Here is a 16,438-nt window from a genome sequence, read left to right on the forward strand (position 1 = left end):
TTACTACTAGCCAGCACACAAGAAAAGCTTAATGTGTAAAATTAAAAGGTTTAATATTAAATGGATGAGTTGGAGGCTGAGCACTGTATTAGCCCAGAGCTATTTGGTGGCTGTAAAGGAAGAGGAAGCAGAATGGAATAACCATTATGGCCTTTATTGGACATTAAGACAAATGTGCAATACTGTATACAAAGAACGGTCTAGATACAAAATAACATTTTCCCCAAATCCTCTTTTACACCCAGCAATTCTTGCAGTCAAAAATCAAATTATACTTGACAAGTAGGTATGGCAATTTTTTTTCAGTACGAAGATGCATAACATGAAAATGCATACTATTAGCAGTGGCTGTCATATTCTATTTTTTTATACTGTAATACCTTTTTGTCCAAGTCTAGATATTCATTTTTTTTATTAGTAAAAGTTACAAGTGCAAAAATTCCTTGTTTTCAGCACTCGAGGTTGCTGTAATACAGATGAAAAATAATTAATCCACTATATTTCCAGGACTCATTTTTCACAAGATGCACAAATTAACCTCATTTTTCATGATACAGCAGTTGCCAGAAGAAACAACGTTAGCTCACGCATCCTGTACAATAACTTACAAAAAGTCAGCTTAAATGTCAGGGGCAGGAAAAGAGTATTTTATGTAACACCACCGTTGATAGCCGTTGTAAAGTGGCGTTTGTATATAAAATGGGTTTGACAAAGAGCTGGAGAAGCTTCAGAAGATGAAGGATGATTCCTTTTTAATGATACACCTGAAAATTTTGACTCAGACCCAAGAAAGTGTCTGAAGGGATTCTACTAATGAAAACACATCTTAGTGAAGAAGTGTCCTACAAATGAATTTGGACAACCTATATTTCACTGGATTGTACATATCCTAATTTGACAACTGCATTACAAAATCTAAGTTAAGAATTTGCAAAGATTGAGTACTAACTAGTCAACTTATTGACATAAAAATTGATATTGTAGCAGGTAATAAACTACTATGAAATAGAATTGTACTTTTAAATTTTTTTTATTTTTTTTTTTAACTTAGAAAGGTTTCTTCACTTGGTCTATTGAACAAAATGATAAATTGTACTGTTATTACAACTCCTGTCAAACTTTTCTTTCATGTATTCCAACTAGAAAGAAAAACCTTTAATCATGGTTGAAGGTCATTTATACGAACTTACAATAGTGTTTCATAATATTCATATAGGAAATTTAAGGATAAACAATCTCTTATAAACTCATCAGGCTGAATCTTGACTTCAAGGGCTTTTGCACTTGCTCTTTGGTAATCAGATCTTTTGTCTTTCACTACCTATGGAAAAACACAGCAGTATCAATGCTTCATCCTCACTTTCACACAAAACTTTGTCATATTTGCCATGTCACTGCTTCAATAGCTTTCAAATTTTTGTTCTGGCATAGCACACCAAAAACAAGGCTTTTTTTTTTCCCCAGTTCAAATTCTTTTTACTATTCTGAAAAGATTCCAAGCTTCCTATATTCATATTCTCCCTTGCTTCCCTTTTGAGGATGTCAGTCATGCTCATAGTAGTCACACAAGCATGAAGATTATTGAATGTAACTATTTCATCAACTATGCAAAAGCATTTTAACCACAGCACAATCTATTTAAGCATTTATAAAAAGGGAACTTTAAACTTTCCCTTCTGAAATTTACTATTTTGAATTGCAAATAAATGATGAAATGTAAACAAGGTGGGTAGAATGGGCAATAAATTGCTTGTAAAACATTTAAGAAAGTGAACCACTGCTTTTTGACAAAGACCACAGCAACTTCATACACTAACAAAAAAAAAAAAAAGTTTTTTTTTGCATTCATCCTCAGAATGAAGAAAGCTTTACCTTCCTCAGGACTGAAGAACTCTTCAATATCTGCACAGCCACAAAACAGGAAACTTTCCTTCCCTTTGTTTCTGTCCGGTCTGACTATTGTAACAGTTCGGAATAACTAAACATGGGAAAAAGTCCCTTTATTTCCTGTGAGGGCAACCTCACAGCATATGGGAAGAAATTAACACACTCATACAGAATATAACTGCCAACTTCCAGGCATTATTCTTAATAAACAGGATCTCACGCAGTGTCAAAGAGATAAATGAATGAGGAATAACCTTAAAGTAAACAAAAAATAAAGTTATCCCTATCAGGACTTCACTCTCCTTCTTCTGCCCACATAAAGAATGTCTCTAGGTGTATTACAGTGCATTTAAATGTGGTAATCACATCCAATTCATTCTGTAATTTCCGTTTGTTAGTATAATTTTTAGTGGTAGTTACCTGTAGTATTGTACAACTGAACTATAAAATCAACACCTTATTAGAAGAAGAATCATTCTACTTAGAGAAAAGAGCAGATATAACCCTTCTACAGATACTTCTAGGAACTATTTGCAGCATTGTGAAGAAATATATGAATTGTAACTTTCAAACTGTTAAAGCAGTCACAACATCTTGAAAACACCTTTTACTTGTCAACTTGAGATTATCTAAAGACAGCGCACACTTCGCTCCCCTTTAATTACAAAATGCTCAATTATCTCTTGACAATTATTGAAACTCCACACTGCAACATAAAATAAATGAAAATAAACACACTAGAACCAAACGCAGAGATGATATTTTCACACCTCAGGCTGACAGTGTATGATGTCCAAGCAACTGCATTTCTGCAGTACTGCTAGCCATACTTACTTTAACCAACCAGCAACACAGGTAATTCATGGAACCTTGAGTAGCACCTATTTTAACACTGCAAAAGACAGCCACATCTGTTCTATTAACACAAATACTATGTTAGGAGGAAATGTCATCTCATACTTGACTTGTTTCAAAGGTGGTTTTTTTTTTTTTTTTTTAATTTTTATTACTGTCACTGGCTGCCTCTGTGCTTCACCGAGGCCTCCTACACCATCTTTTCCCCATATACAGTTTCACACTGCAAATCAGAATGGTGAGAAAGAGTAAACAGCCACTAAAGCTCATACCTCAAGTACCATTCCCAATCTCTAAAAATACTGCTTTTGGTGCTTTAACATCAATAAAGACAGGAAAGCAGGGCTAAGCAAGGTGCTAACTACACTTTGCAAAAAATAAAAAATAAAAAAAATAAAAAAAAGGATTAGAATTCTTCAACATGTTTCAGTACATGACAAATCATAATTCAGTACCTTGATCATCTATTACACACATTTGGTTATTTTATTCTTACCCTTTCAAAACTGTTGCCAAAAGATTAAGAACAAAACCGGGGTGAAGATCAATGATGCTGACACCAAAGAAATTCATCCCAAAGGATTTTGACAGACGATCAAAAGTATAAGAGGATTTATCACACTTGGATTTTCAACAAGATAAATACTGACACAAGTACTTAGTGAATTTTTCAGGCAGGACAATTCCATCAAAAAAAAAAACAGAGCATACAAACAAACCAACAAAAAAGTAGCCAAACTCAGAGATTATGTCATTTGCATCCAGGTCTTCCATACACAATCTGCAGTACCGACAACCCCCAACCTCTGATGCCTGAAGATGGGAAGAATACACCCTCGTTAAATAATACTACCAAACACCATTACAAAAAAATGTTACTGTGATAGACCTACTATGAAATGCACCACATTAATTCACAGATTCCTTCCAACATCTCTCATTTTAGGTCTTTACCTTACACTACAAGTTCATTTTTAAGTGGTAGTGTATAAGCTTTCAAGAATAAAAAATGACAGACACTGAAGTGGAAGGAAGTAGCTATGATTGGAAGTTTAGGTTGGCCATTTTTACAAAGGTATTTTATGAAACAGGATGTATTTACTGTGTTCCCGCTTTATATGGCTTCTGCAAATATATCTCTCCCACAGACAACAAGAATAAACAGGCACTAAGCAGAGAGGACCATTTTACAAGTCACTACTAAAGTGACAAAGACCAGCTCTACAGGTATGTGCCACTATTTCCCTACCCTCTACCATGTAAAATTTTGGCATCTTTGTAACGCTTGTACACTACAGAGCTTCGGTTGCTTTCTCATCTGTTTAAGTCTCAAATGCCTCTGTGACTTTTAAAACAAAGTCCCCTGACCACACTCATGCTACAGAACCCAAGGATGTCTCAAAGCATCATATCACATACTATTTATTCCAGGCATCTGGATACACCATATGCTTAAATTCCTTGGGTAAGGTAACTTAGCACATACTAAGCAATAAAATGAAGTGATTTTCCAGTCTTGTTACACAAATTTATAGCATCCCAGAGATCAATCACTTGGTTATACAGTATATCGTTTCAACTTTATAGCTTTGGGCTTTTAGTGCCCAAGTCTTTCCAAAATGTCACAGTGGGGATTACGAAGTAAAAGCATGGCCAATTAAGTTTACAGAAGAACCTGAGAACATCCTGGAAGTGTATTATAGGACAAAGAGACATCACGTTGTCTATTCTCCCATTTTGCATCCAGTACTTTCCAGTTTATTTCAATAATGTAAAATAGGAAGTTCCTGATTCACGTGGTACCTTTTTTGAGGAACATGCAAACTAATTAATTATTTCAGTGGTTGCATCACATTTTCTCAATCTGTAATTTTTAGCTTGTAATGGCATAAAAACAGCCTTGTTTTGGTTACACATTCATCATGTTTTAAACTACCATGATTCGGGGTGAGGAGTAATGAGGACACACATACAGCCATCTTGTCCACTTCACCAGGTTGGGCTCATTAGAAGATACTTGAAAACAGATGCTTGGCTTCCACACTCACCCTTCGCTGCTTATCAGCAAACTTTTCATGAACAAGCCCCAAGATACAGGTCACTGAAGGCTTTCAGAAAGCACAACTTCATTAAGTTAGTATGGCGAAGAATTAAGCTTTTCAAAGAACTGGACATTTACATTTCTAACAAGTATAACAATTGTAAACACAATTCTAGCCCAACTGAGAGAACTCTCTTAAAGTTTAAACTTTTTGACCTACAGTTCTTGAAATTATGCCTCAGCCATTTCAGCTGGGGACTTGGAGGTCACAGCCACATGTATATTCCAAGTGTCACCTTCAGAGCTGTTTCTCAGACTGTGGAGTGTATGACACTAGTCACTGCCCATCAGCCAGCTAGACCTGCCCAACCTTTAGGCTCTGAATAGCTGCTACCCCAGTTATATCTTCTTGACTGCTTTTTGCAATGCAAATAAAGTATCCTTAGTATCTATCAAAAGGCTGAAGGCCTAAGTGCAGAAAGCTTCCAATGGTCCAGGCTCACACCTAACCAGTTACAACATGGATTAACTGCATAAACCTAATATGTAATTCTTCCTGTCCTAGATGTTCTCCATGTTTGCAGCCTATTTCTCCTTTCCTATTCAGCCTGCCAACTGATGGCTCTTGCCCAATCCACACTATTTATATTGATTTATATCCCTGATGGAGCTCTTAATATCCCGTATTTAAATATACAGAAGACACCAAATGCACTCCTAGCAACTCAACTGCTCAGTACATTACCACATTTCTGTTGAGGTCACCTAGAACACATTAATTACATGGCTACCTGGGAGGGCAACGAGCTATTTTCCAACACTTGTCTAAGAGCACTTTCACTCCACCAATGTTCCTCCATCATATGCTCCTCATATCCTGTTTGATTTAGGCATAAGGAGGCTGGGACTGCTGAGTCAACTTGCAGGAACATATCCATCCCTCTCTCTAGGAAGTATTCCATTTCAATAGCCTGAGAAACTACCAGTATATTTCATAGGTAAAATATATAAAAACTGTATTTAATGTAAATTCACTTGTCAGTTGATACTGGTCATTTTCTCTAGCTGTTATAATAGACAAAACTTTATCGCAAATGTATCAATACATATAATGAATTTAAACTTCAGATGCAAATTGCAGCAGCTACAACCAAATTTCATTTTAAAGTGAGAATGCATATAAAACTTCCCTAGATCAAGGGGTGGATTATTTGCTCTGCTGCATCCAGCGAGATATAAGATACTATCAGTTTGTCAGGGGGCCTGCATCACAGGCGTGGAAAAGCCACCTTACTACTGTTCTGTCCACTACTGCTTCTTCTACCCATTCTGCCACACTACACTCATGTTCTTCAGACTTAAAAAACCACAGAAAGCTGATGATGCATGCCAGATGACTTGGCAGCCAGGCTGCCAAAAGCACAAGGGAGAATCAGGAGGTCTCACAGGATCTAGAATTATTTATTGAGAAAACAAGCATCAACCCCTAATACCTCAGTTCTGCCCCTCCAAGAGGGTAACTTGAGCTGTGAACAGTCTATGAGAGAATTGCAGGAGCAGTAAAGCTTGCACAAAATTAAGCTGACTTTGTGTAGTTATCCTTGCAGTTTCTCGAACATTTTAAGCAGACCTCCACTCATCTACCATCAATTATATATAAAGGGAAAGGACTGTTTTGAAGTCAAAGTACTGAAATGGGAATCAAGACATCAGATTATATTTCTGGCTCTGCCACAAACTTCCTCTGGGACCCAAAATCAAGTCCTGTCTTGAAGTTTCCCATTTGTAGTACTACTCAGATTTGATTTATTAATGACAGTAATGCACTGAGAGATCTCCGAACAGAAAATATTACAGAAGTGCCAGGTTATCTGTCCCCTGAACATATATAATACAGTGGGAAAATTGTCTATGTATCTCAGTTTTCTCTTTGATTTTGAGTATTTGCTGAACAGCATATGCTGACCATTTGCACTGCAATTTCACAGAGAGGAAACAAAGTAGAGGTGCCAACCAGAGAAATATTTTCTTCCCTGAAGAGCTGAAACTTCAGGACACCGTCTTTTTCCCTGTCACACCAATAAAATCCGAAATTAAGGATTCATGTAATTTGGAAGGGATCTCCAAAGGTCATGTAGCCCAACCACTTATCAAAGTAGTGTCAGCTAGGACAGGTTGCTCAGTCTTGCCCAGCTGAGCTTTGAAGAAAATATAGATATTCCACAGGCTATGGGCAACCTGTTCCTCTGTTTTACTATCCTCACATTAAAATATATTTTTCTCCACACATTGGGTATGAATTTCCCGTTTTCCATTGTCTCTTCTTTGTCCACTGTGCACCCCAAGAGGAGTTTGGCTCCACATCCTCCCATCAGGGAGCTGCAGACAGCAATAAAAATTCCTAAAAATTCCTTCTATTCCTAAAGTAGAAGAAACCTTATTCTCTCAGCCTCCCTTTGCAGGTAGTATGCCTCAGACCCCTCTCCACCTTGCTGGCCTTCCACAGCACTTGCTCCAGTAGACACATTTCTTTCTGGAACTAGGGAGACCAAAACTGGACTCACCAAGTTCTCACAAGTGCAGAATACAGGAGAAAGAATCACTTCACTCAACCTGATGGCAACAACCTTGCAGCAACAACCCAGGATGCTGACTGATCTGCGCACTATGAGGGCTTATTCATGCTCAAGTTCCTCTGCACAAACACTCCTTGAGCCCCTTCAATGCTGCTTCCCATCCCCCAGACTATACTGGTTGGCAGGGTTATTCCACTCCAGGTGTAGGAACTCTATGTTTGCTTTCACTGAACTTCTTAAGTTCCTACCATTGCATTACTCTAACCTGTTGAGGTCCCTCTGACTGCTGAAAGTGCACCTTCCCATCCCACCAACCAGGACGTTACTGAAGATGAGATTCAATGATGAAAAAAAGGCCTCACAATAACATCGGCCAGTTCCCCCAGATGCATCCTGTCTGGTCTCCAAATTCTGTATAACCATTTTCCTCAAGTACTTTGTAACTGTGCTTTCTTCTACTGAAGGCAATGGCACATTCCCACAAAATCTGGAAGTGGGCTTCAAAATGATTATAGGAAACCATTATCAGTGAAAACTCCAGGAGGAAGACCACAGAGAACCTCAGCCTACTCTGGGTCCGCTTTTCACAAAGTCCTCTCCCCACTGAGCAGTGGGCACACATTTTCCTTAGCCTTCCTTTTCCTACCAACATAAAGTCCTTTCTACTGCCCTTCACACTTCTAATTTCAGTGCCAACTGAGCTCAGCCTTTGCTGTCTCCATTCTTACATGGCTTCATATTTCTCCTGAGCAGCCTGTCTTGGGTCTCAAACTAATGCATGCGATCTATTCACCAAAGACAGTGACAACCCTGCTTGGTACAAAAGAGAAAACTGGACAAATATTAATGTCGTTTAGAATTAAAGTAAAGCCAGAAAAATAAACAAAAATACTCAAAAAGAATATCCATGAGTACATATGCATGCAAATGTATTTAATATACTTAAATAAAAAGGTAGAGCCTAAATTATTCTAATTATTAATTTAAATGATTATCTTACTCAACTTTATATTTCATTCATGGGTAACCCAATTCCTTTCCAAACAGGGACATATACTTAACATACAGACATATACATGGTTAATAGCCTTTCACAGACTGGCAAGCTGCCCCCACCTGTATCTTAGGTCAACTATAGCCAGTTTGGATTTGTTTATTTTGGCCAAAATACAGTTCCTTTTGGTTTCCAATGTGAAGAACTTCTCAGTTCCTCCTATAGTGTAATACTGTTACTAACTTGGAATTCCTCTGCTTTGACAAAATTGTTCTTCATGCTAATCCTACCAAAAAATACTAACCCTGGAATGCATAGTTTCAAAGCACTTGCTGTTTCAAAATGGTGACAAAAATTGCTACTGAAGAAGTTTGAAAAATATGTCTCCATAAATATTTGAAATCACTCCAAACAGGATACCATTCAACAGGATGAGGCAGCATATAGTAACTTAGTCTGGCTGTATCAATTGATGGTCCCTCCAAATAGTCTCTTCTAAATTAGTAGCTCACATTACAATCTTGTGCAATTTATGGACCAGGAAAGTCAGGACTGAGATATAACACAGAGCAAAGGAATAAATAGAACACTACAAATACAATATTTATAAATACAGATGTGTAAATATAAATATTTATTGTGTAAATATTGTCCTCTTCAGCATGCTACATCTTGCAATAAGTCTTACAAAGAGAAGAGCTAATTAAATGCTATGAAACAAAGATTTCTCTTTTCTGTATTTACATTTTGCACTGAACAGATTAAAAACGAATAAATACATATATACTTTTCCTTAAAAAGCAGCTTTTCAAAATACAGTCCAAGTACGTCTGAGAGCAGTAAGGGGATATTCATTGAAAAGTATGAAATATTCATCAATAGTGCTGTATAATTCCCTACACTTCCAAACAAGATAAAACACATGCTTAAAAATCTTTCTTAAGATTAAATGTCTTAAATGTCTGGCTTTTGCCATTTTGCCTACGCAAGGTTCTATGCTCTGCTAGTAGAGACATAAATAATCTTTTCTTGCTCTTTTTCTCACTCTACAAAGCAAGCGTTTGATGTTGGGGATGGGGTTTACAAAGAAATAAACAGCTTTTAAGTAGTTACCCTTACTCTGATAAAGACCACAGGTGGTGCCATTGATATAGCCAACCAAGCCAAAAAAGAATAGAATACCATAGTCTTTTTTTTTTTCTTGTAATGCTTAAGCAAGTTAAAAACAGCAGAAATTGGAAGTGAATGGAAAAGATATTGGCTTTCTATGGTAATTGTGTTTGCACTTCCTTTTGACTTTTTATGATGCAGTTGCCATAGAATGTTGCTTTTCTTTTCCTGAAGAGAAAGGAAATCACAGAAGCTTATCAAAAAATGCAGCCAGCTGAAACCCTTCCCTTCCATTCATTTAAATCCCTTTTACAAATGTAATTATGCAAACCATTAATAAGTCACTAATCATTACTGTAATTGAGATATATATAACATAAATAACCTATATAACATATATTCATACACAATGACACACATACATTGTTGTATCAGACTACAGCCATAAAAGTTCATTTAGAAACAGTTCTTCTGTGGAAGGTCCAACATCTAATTGGATCATCCAGCATAACCACTTGAGGAATTTCAATCTAGGACACAAATCATCTATTGCTGATCTGAAGTGGTAACACTGGATATGACTAAAGTTCACCTGGAGTCTCAGTTAATCACTTGTCCAACTAATTAGTCTGCACAACCACCACAATGAGCCAAAAGAAAGGAAGGACACAGGGTGGCAGGGAAATACAGGACACGAGGAGTCACACAGCCACTGGGAAGGTTGGGCAATAAACCTTATAAACATTTCTTTACGCCCATTGAAAAGCAAAGATTCTGCTTGCCTTAACAGAGCACACATTTACAGCAAACTGAGCCTTTTTTCTTTTTTTTTTTTTTTTTTAAACTTTAGTAAAGCAGAAGGGAGAAGAGAAGATAGTACAGTAGAATGTAATGGAACTGAACTTGGATTTGAGAGTTAACAGGCAGAAATGTATGTTTATTCACAGAAGAGACTCTATAAACCATACTATATTCTACATAATAAACTGGCTGTCTTTTTCTTCCAGCTGCCTCAGGATCTAACAATTCGCCCCGGCTTCGGCCATGGGGTTTTGGAAGGCTCAGGCAAGTGCTAACATCTGCTTCTATTCCCATCAACGTCAAATTTGTCAGAGCACAGAACTGCAGCAGAAAAACAATCTCTGTCAAATAAAAATAAACTCTACTTCCACAGCTATCCCCTGAAGTACCAAATGCAGCAGATCTATTACACGTCCAATTTCTATCCTAAAATAAAATTTCTTTCCTTAAGTATATATGTGTATATATATATTTATTTTTTTACCTACTATTGTATCTATCCTGTATCACTGCAGCATACCTGCCTCCTAAAGCACTTCGTGGCTTCATTTGCCTTTTCTGGCTAAACATCAGCATGAAGCAAAAACATAACTAAGCTTTAAACCAAGTCAGAAAGTGACAAGTTAAGCCAACCACTATCCTGAAACTCTTTACTATTAATTACTCCCAGTTTTACCAGTCTCTTTACTACTAGTACATTGAGAGTTCAGATGAGTACCCTGATTTTTAAAGCAAATGAAACCTTGCAAGAACACATTAAGCTAATTAAAAAAGAAAAATTAAACATCCATTAAAAAGTCAAGTGTATTCCTCAGCATAAAATGCAGGACCAATGAGAATCTTAGAAAAGTTTACTTAGTTTTATCCTAACTAGCTAATCATGTTACTTCTAGAGCAAAACAGGAAGTTTTCACTATGCTTACACAGAGCACATCAAATATATACACTTTTTCATTTCCTGGAAAGAATGAAATAAATAAGGTATATACTGATAAATCACAAAAGGAAAAAAAATAAATAGAATCTTTACCATGAATACTCAACATAATATTAATTACTCAGTTACACAGTTGGATAACATGTAATTATTTTAGAGAGAGAGAGCAAGTTTTCACCAACTGTTGCCTTCACTTCCTTCCATGAAGAACATTTTGGTGAAAAAAAGATTCTCCTCTTATTCCTGCAAGTACAGCTTCTATTCCACTGGAAAACACAGCTTGCTTTCTTGTAAAATAACATGATCACCCGAGAAGTACGGCCCAGCAGCAGAAAAATCCCAACAGCTGATTTAGCCAGTAAAGAACCAACTTTGTAAAAGTAACCTCATGTTGTAGCTCACAGTGAACTCTATCTGTAGATATGATTTTTGGAAATATTTTAGTTCCTTAGGCAAGTTCTTCTATCAGTAGATTGAATTATTTTAAGAAACACTAAATGCCAACAAGAACAAAAACTCTGTATTGAAATGAAGCTCCAAGTGTTGTAATGAAATGTTAGAAGGAAAAATTCAAGCCTTTCTTCATAATTTCCTGTGCCTACTCCCTCTGACATTGCTGTGACTACCGGTGGACTTATGTTTATCCACCTCATGTACGTTTACATACCTCACTGAGATTGGCACGAAGTTGTTGTTGCTCTGTATTATTATGTCTCAACATACTGTGCTACCATAGTTTATTACTGGAATATTCAGGAGATCTGAAAGAGTAATATTAACACAACCAGACCTTTCCATGCAGATATGATCTGTGATGATACCAGATTAAAAACAATACATTGTCTTTACACAGTGCAAAGGCAAGAAGAATAGGTGAATGAACTCATATGGGAACAACTACTCAGGTACATCTATTTAATCAAATAATGAACCTGTTAAATCTGCTTTGCATTTAATAGCCTTGTAGAGCTCTGACAGAATACACAAACCAAGCTACTTCTCACCGCATAGATGATAATTGAAGAAAGAGGAGTCACAGAGGAGCAGGAGAACAAAAACACTTTAAATTACCAGTGAGAAATTTGTCCTTGGTGAGATGCTCTTTAATTTCAACATAAAGTGAAGAACCTAAATAATTCTAACACATAATAGGCATGGCTCCCATGCAGGGAAACCAGCAAAGCATTTCCCACGCAGATACACACTGGCAAAGTCACATCCTCCTTATAATCTCATTCTCCAGCCAGCCATAGGCTGTAGCAGGTAAAACACCATTTCCCCAACATGATCACATCAGCAATGGGGGTCTCCTCCTCCCACCACTCAGTTAAATCAGGCTTATGCTTCACTTCCTCACCTGTTTATGTTACATACCGCCCATTGCGATAACTTAGTTTTGCCTCAGCCAAATGGCTAGGGGATGCTATCAATTCACTCCACAAGACACACAAAGTACTCAAGAAAGAGAGTTAAGTATGATATGAACATTATACTTCCACACAAATCCCACTTAGGTACTGTCCCTGTCCTACACAAGAATGACTGATGGAAGAAACCTGAATTTTTGTCTCTTAATATTAACTGCTTCTACAGTGGGGCATGAGCACAAGATGAAAGGTTCAGTCCAAACTGGTGAAAAGTTAGCTCTTGTCCACACAAATGCTAATGTACCTTTCCAAAGGAACCATACATCATAAAACATGGCATTCTGTAACTCCACAGAAGACAAACTCTAATACTGAAACCACAGTTTCTTTCATTTATCTAAGTTAATACCCTGTTCCTATAAACTTCAGTGAAAACTGCATGTACTCCATGTAAACTGTTAAAAAAGACTACAAATGGCTCCAGCTTTCCATTCATAAATGAAACCCAGTTTCTACCAAAATGAGCTCCACTGACAGTGTCAATGAGACCTGGAAGCCAAACTCTTAACTGTCATTGTAATTTCAGCATCTTAGGCAGCCTCTAATTTAACAAGGAATCTTGCAAAATAGGATAGGGTTTGGACAGAGAAAGTCAGTGCTGGGACCCCACACTGTTGCCCCATCCAGACGTGCTCCAAGAGAAAAATTTGCAGTTCACTTTCATCCAAAACAAACTCAGACTTTGTGCCCTAAGACAACCTCATGCTGAGAAGATGCGGCCTCCAGATCAAGAAGTAGCCACAGGAACAAGCGCAATGCTGATATGCAATAAATGTGATTGGTCTCCATACTGGCACTAGTCCAGAGCCATCCCCCTCATAAAATCCACCACCACAGCCACTCCCAACAGCAGTCCTAGCAGACAGGCCAAGGGAAAGCTCCCAAGTTGTCTCCTCAAACCAAGGACAAGGCACAGTTAAAAAGCATGACATTTCCCTGTGAAGGGTTTAGATCTCTGAGCTATCACTTGCACATTGTTCACAGACATTAATGAATATGTAAAATTTGACCTAGAACCAGGCATTTAACTCCAGTGCTCCTCCCTTTCTCCACGTGATTTATTTAGATCATCTCAATCCTATTTCTGCAAGACTAATTACTGAATTCATTACTTGTATGCAACTTGAAGTCTGTACAGTCTGCTCTTCAGAAGGAGCACTAACTGCTTGAACATCAGTACCAGTTATGTCTGAAACTGTGGGGCCCAAAACTAAAGACACTACAAATTCTTTAAACTTCCTAAAGAGACCTAAGAATCTGAAATACACCAAATTTGAGACTCAAGATGAAATATTGAAGCGTATTCCCTTTTTTTTTTTCTTTACAGTAAGTAAAATTTGATTGTTAAATGGAAACAAAGTAAAAGGCACTCACGCAGCCACCTTCTCAAGTATACATCAAATATTTTTTAGAAACTGAAAACACATTGGACCATTTACCATTTTTCAAGGTTCTGCTGAGGATAAACATATGGAGAAAATAAGCTACTCTGTAGATCTTATTTCACTCCTGTGTCTGTGCTTTTATTCTCCCTGTCACAGCCAAGTTGAGAATTTCCTCTTTCATGATAATAAGCAGAAAGTTCACAGATCTCAAAGCAGCAAAGCAGGAAGTTTGCAGTTTGAAGGATTTCCCCTCTTCAATGGCACAGGGGAGGAGAGAAAAATACGTGGGGGCTCCTGTGAAAGATCCTCAGCAAAATCAAGCGGACGAGCTGGACGCGCTTATCTCATCGGGGTCCTAGAGCGATGCTACCGACACCTCGTGCAAACGAAGCACGGCACAGCTGTGCTTAATAAGAGCCGTTCCTCTGGCTTTACCAAAGAGAGCACCCTCCTGCCTTTTTTATCAGGGATTAGGGTGTTACCTGGCACGGGTAATCCCACCCACAGTGCCAGTCAGGTGTGGAAGGAGGCTCGCCCGCTGCAGCACAGCTCTGGCCAGGGTCAGCTTCCCCAGTCAGCCCCAGCACCCACAGCAGAGCCCAGCCTCCCAGGTGGCCCCAACCTCCCCAGGTGGCCGCAGCCCCCCCAGATGACCCACACCAGCCCCCCTCAGCGCTCCTCCCCCTCGCCCCGCCGCCCTTCAGGGTCTGCCCCCCTCCCCAGCACCCCGAGGGGCCGCTGCCCCTCCTGCCCAGCCCCGCGGGGTGCCCCTCGCTGCAGCGCGACCCCCGGAGCGGGCTCCCCGGGCAGGGCGCCCCTTCCCCAGCCCCGCAGCCCGGCTCGCTGGGATGCCGCTCACCGACACCAGGAACTCCAGCGTGCCCACATAGTCCCGCTCGGTCTTGAGCAGCTCGTTGAGGACGCAGACGCGGAGGCGAAGCTGCTTCTCCAAGTCCTTGCCGCTCTCCCCCTTGCCTTCCCCTCTGCTCTCCTCCGTCATGGTGCGCGGCGCGGCGGAGCGCTGCCCGCGGCCCCGCTGAGGCGTGAGCGGCCCGGCGCTGCGGACAAGGACAACAAAAGAGCCCGCTGGGTTACATAGCGGGCCCGGAGCCGCACGGGTGCCCTGCCGCCGAGCAGCCTCTGCCCCGGCTCACCCGGCTCCAGCCGAGGTCCGGAGGCGAGCGGCCCCCCCCCTCCCTCCAGCGGGCTCCGCTTTCCCGTCAGGAAGGGGACGCGGCCCTGAGGAAGCGAGCGGTCACTGGTTCCCAGCTCGCCCTGTGAGCTGGGAGGTTGGAAAGCCGCCGCCGCAGCACAGACTTGGACATTAATCAAAAGCTTTGTATCCATGTGACTCCAACCCCTTCCCCCCCTTCGCTAAATCTCAGGAAAAAGGAAAGGAAACAACTTCAGGGAAGGTTGCGTGCCAGCAGCTGCCTGTTTCGCACACAAGCTGCGAGCTCCGGTTGGAGGCTAATTGGAGATCTCCAACAACACGGCGCAAGAATTATAAAAATGTCCCGGCAAGCTGGCCAGGGAATCAGCGGTTGGGTTGTTCTGTGCTGATCGCCAGCAAAAGAGCCAGTGCAGCTTCCCCTTGCACACCTTCCTGAGAGATATATGTTACACACACCCCGATGTGCAACAGGGTATCACAAATACAGGCTGTGACACTCATCTGAACAAGGACTGAAGTAAGCACGTCCCTGTGCTGAGCCCGTACTACCAGCATATTCTACAAGAGGTTCAGAAAAGTTCCTCTGAGGTACATTTCATCGTAGTTTTCTTTATTGAAACACTGATCTATAAATCCCTGGGATATAAAGTTTCCCTGTCTGCATTGGAAGATGCGCACGTTAAAAGAGTAGAAGAAATGCAGTAACCTTTTCAATCAGTGAGAAGTATATAGCTACCCCATACAAGAGGAAATGCTTTCTTGAATACTGAAATATGTCAGGATGCTATCTTGTGAATTTTGAGAGCACTGATGAAAGCTGAAGGTTTCTCTGGCTAGCTCTTCGGTCTGTGACTGGAAAGAAAAAGCAGGTGCTTAAGCTCAAGACTGATATCAAAGTAATCCTTCTAGACCTGTAACATCCTAAAGGGAAGAAATTACATAGAAACCGCACAATGTAAAACTCTTCTACTGCCACAGCGCAAGCTGAGGCAGCAGGAAGAGCTCTTACTGGGACAGAGTAGGGAAAGGCATTCGTATTCTGATTATGAGAAATCCCCTAGCAGTCTGCCTCATGCTTCTGTTGGCAAATAGCAAACAGTTTTCACAAGACGTTCCTCTGAGAGCTGAAATGAAAAAGCCCTTTTCTTTCAGTGTGTACAACTTCCCTACATTTTGTACCCTTTTCCGAACACATACAGCACCCTCCCGTGATACCTAGGCAAGAAGTACTAGTTGCTGTGACTGCCACAT

The 16,438-nt window shown here is 39.8% G+C and overlaps 1 protein-coding gene across 2 annotated transcripts in view; it reads right to left on the bottom strand.

The window, feature by feature from the left end:
• PREX2 (phosphatidylinositol-3,4,5-trisphosphate dependent Rac exchange factor 2) overlaps positions 1-15,309 on the bottom strand; it is a 175,572-nt gene extending 160,263 nt beyond the window's left edge. Inside the window, exons 1-2 of one of the 2 annotated variants that reach the window (XM_027452319.3) lie at positions 15,168-15,309; positions 14,873-15,071 (exon numbers count right to left, since the gene is read on the bottom strand). In XM_027452319.3, coding sequence (XP_027308120.1) covers positions 14,873-15,013 — 141 coding nt within the window. In that variant the 5' untranslated portion in view covers positions 15,014-15,071; positions 15,168-15,309. Of the gene's footprint in view, positions 1-14,067; positions 14,184-14,872; positions 15,072-15,167 lie in introns of those variants that run through there. The other variant, XM_013099335.5, reaches the window with a different exon arrangement.
• Between the last annotated feature and the right edge of the window lie 1,129 nt (positions 15,310-16,438).

The sequence above is a fragment of the Anas platyrhynchos genome, chromosome 2, assembly GCF_047663525.1.
Source record: "Anas platyrhynchos isolate ZD024472 breed Pekin duck chromosome 2, IASCAAS_PekinDuck_T2T, whole genome shotgun sequence".
In the NCBI taxonomy this organism is placed as follows: domain Eukaryota; kingdom Metazoa; phylum Chordata; class Aves; order Anseriformes; family Anatidae; genus Anas; species Anas platyrhynchos.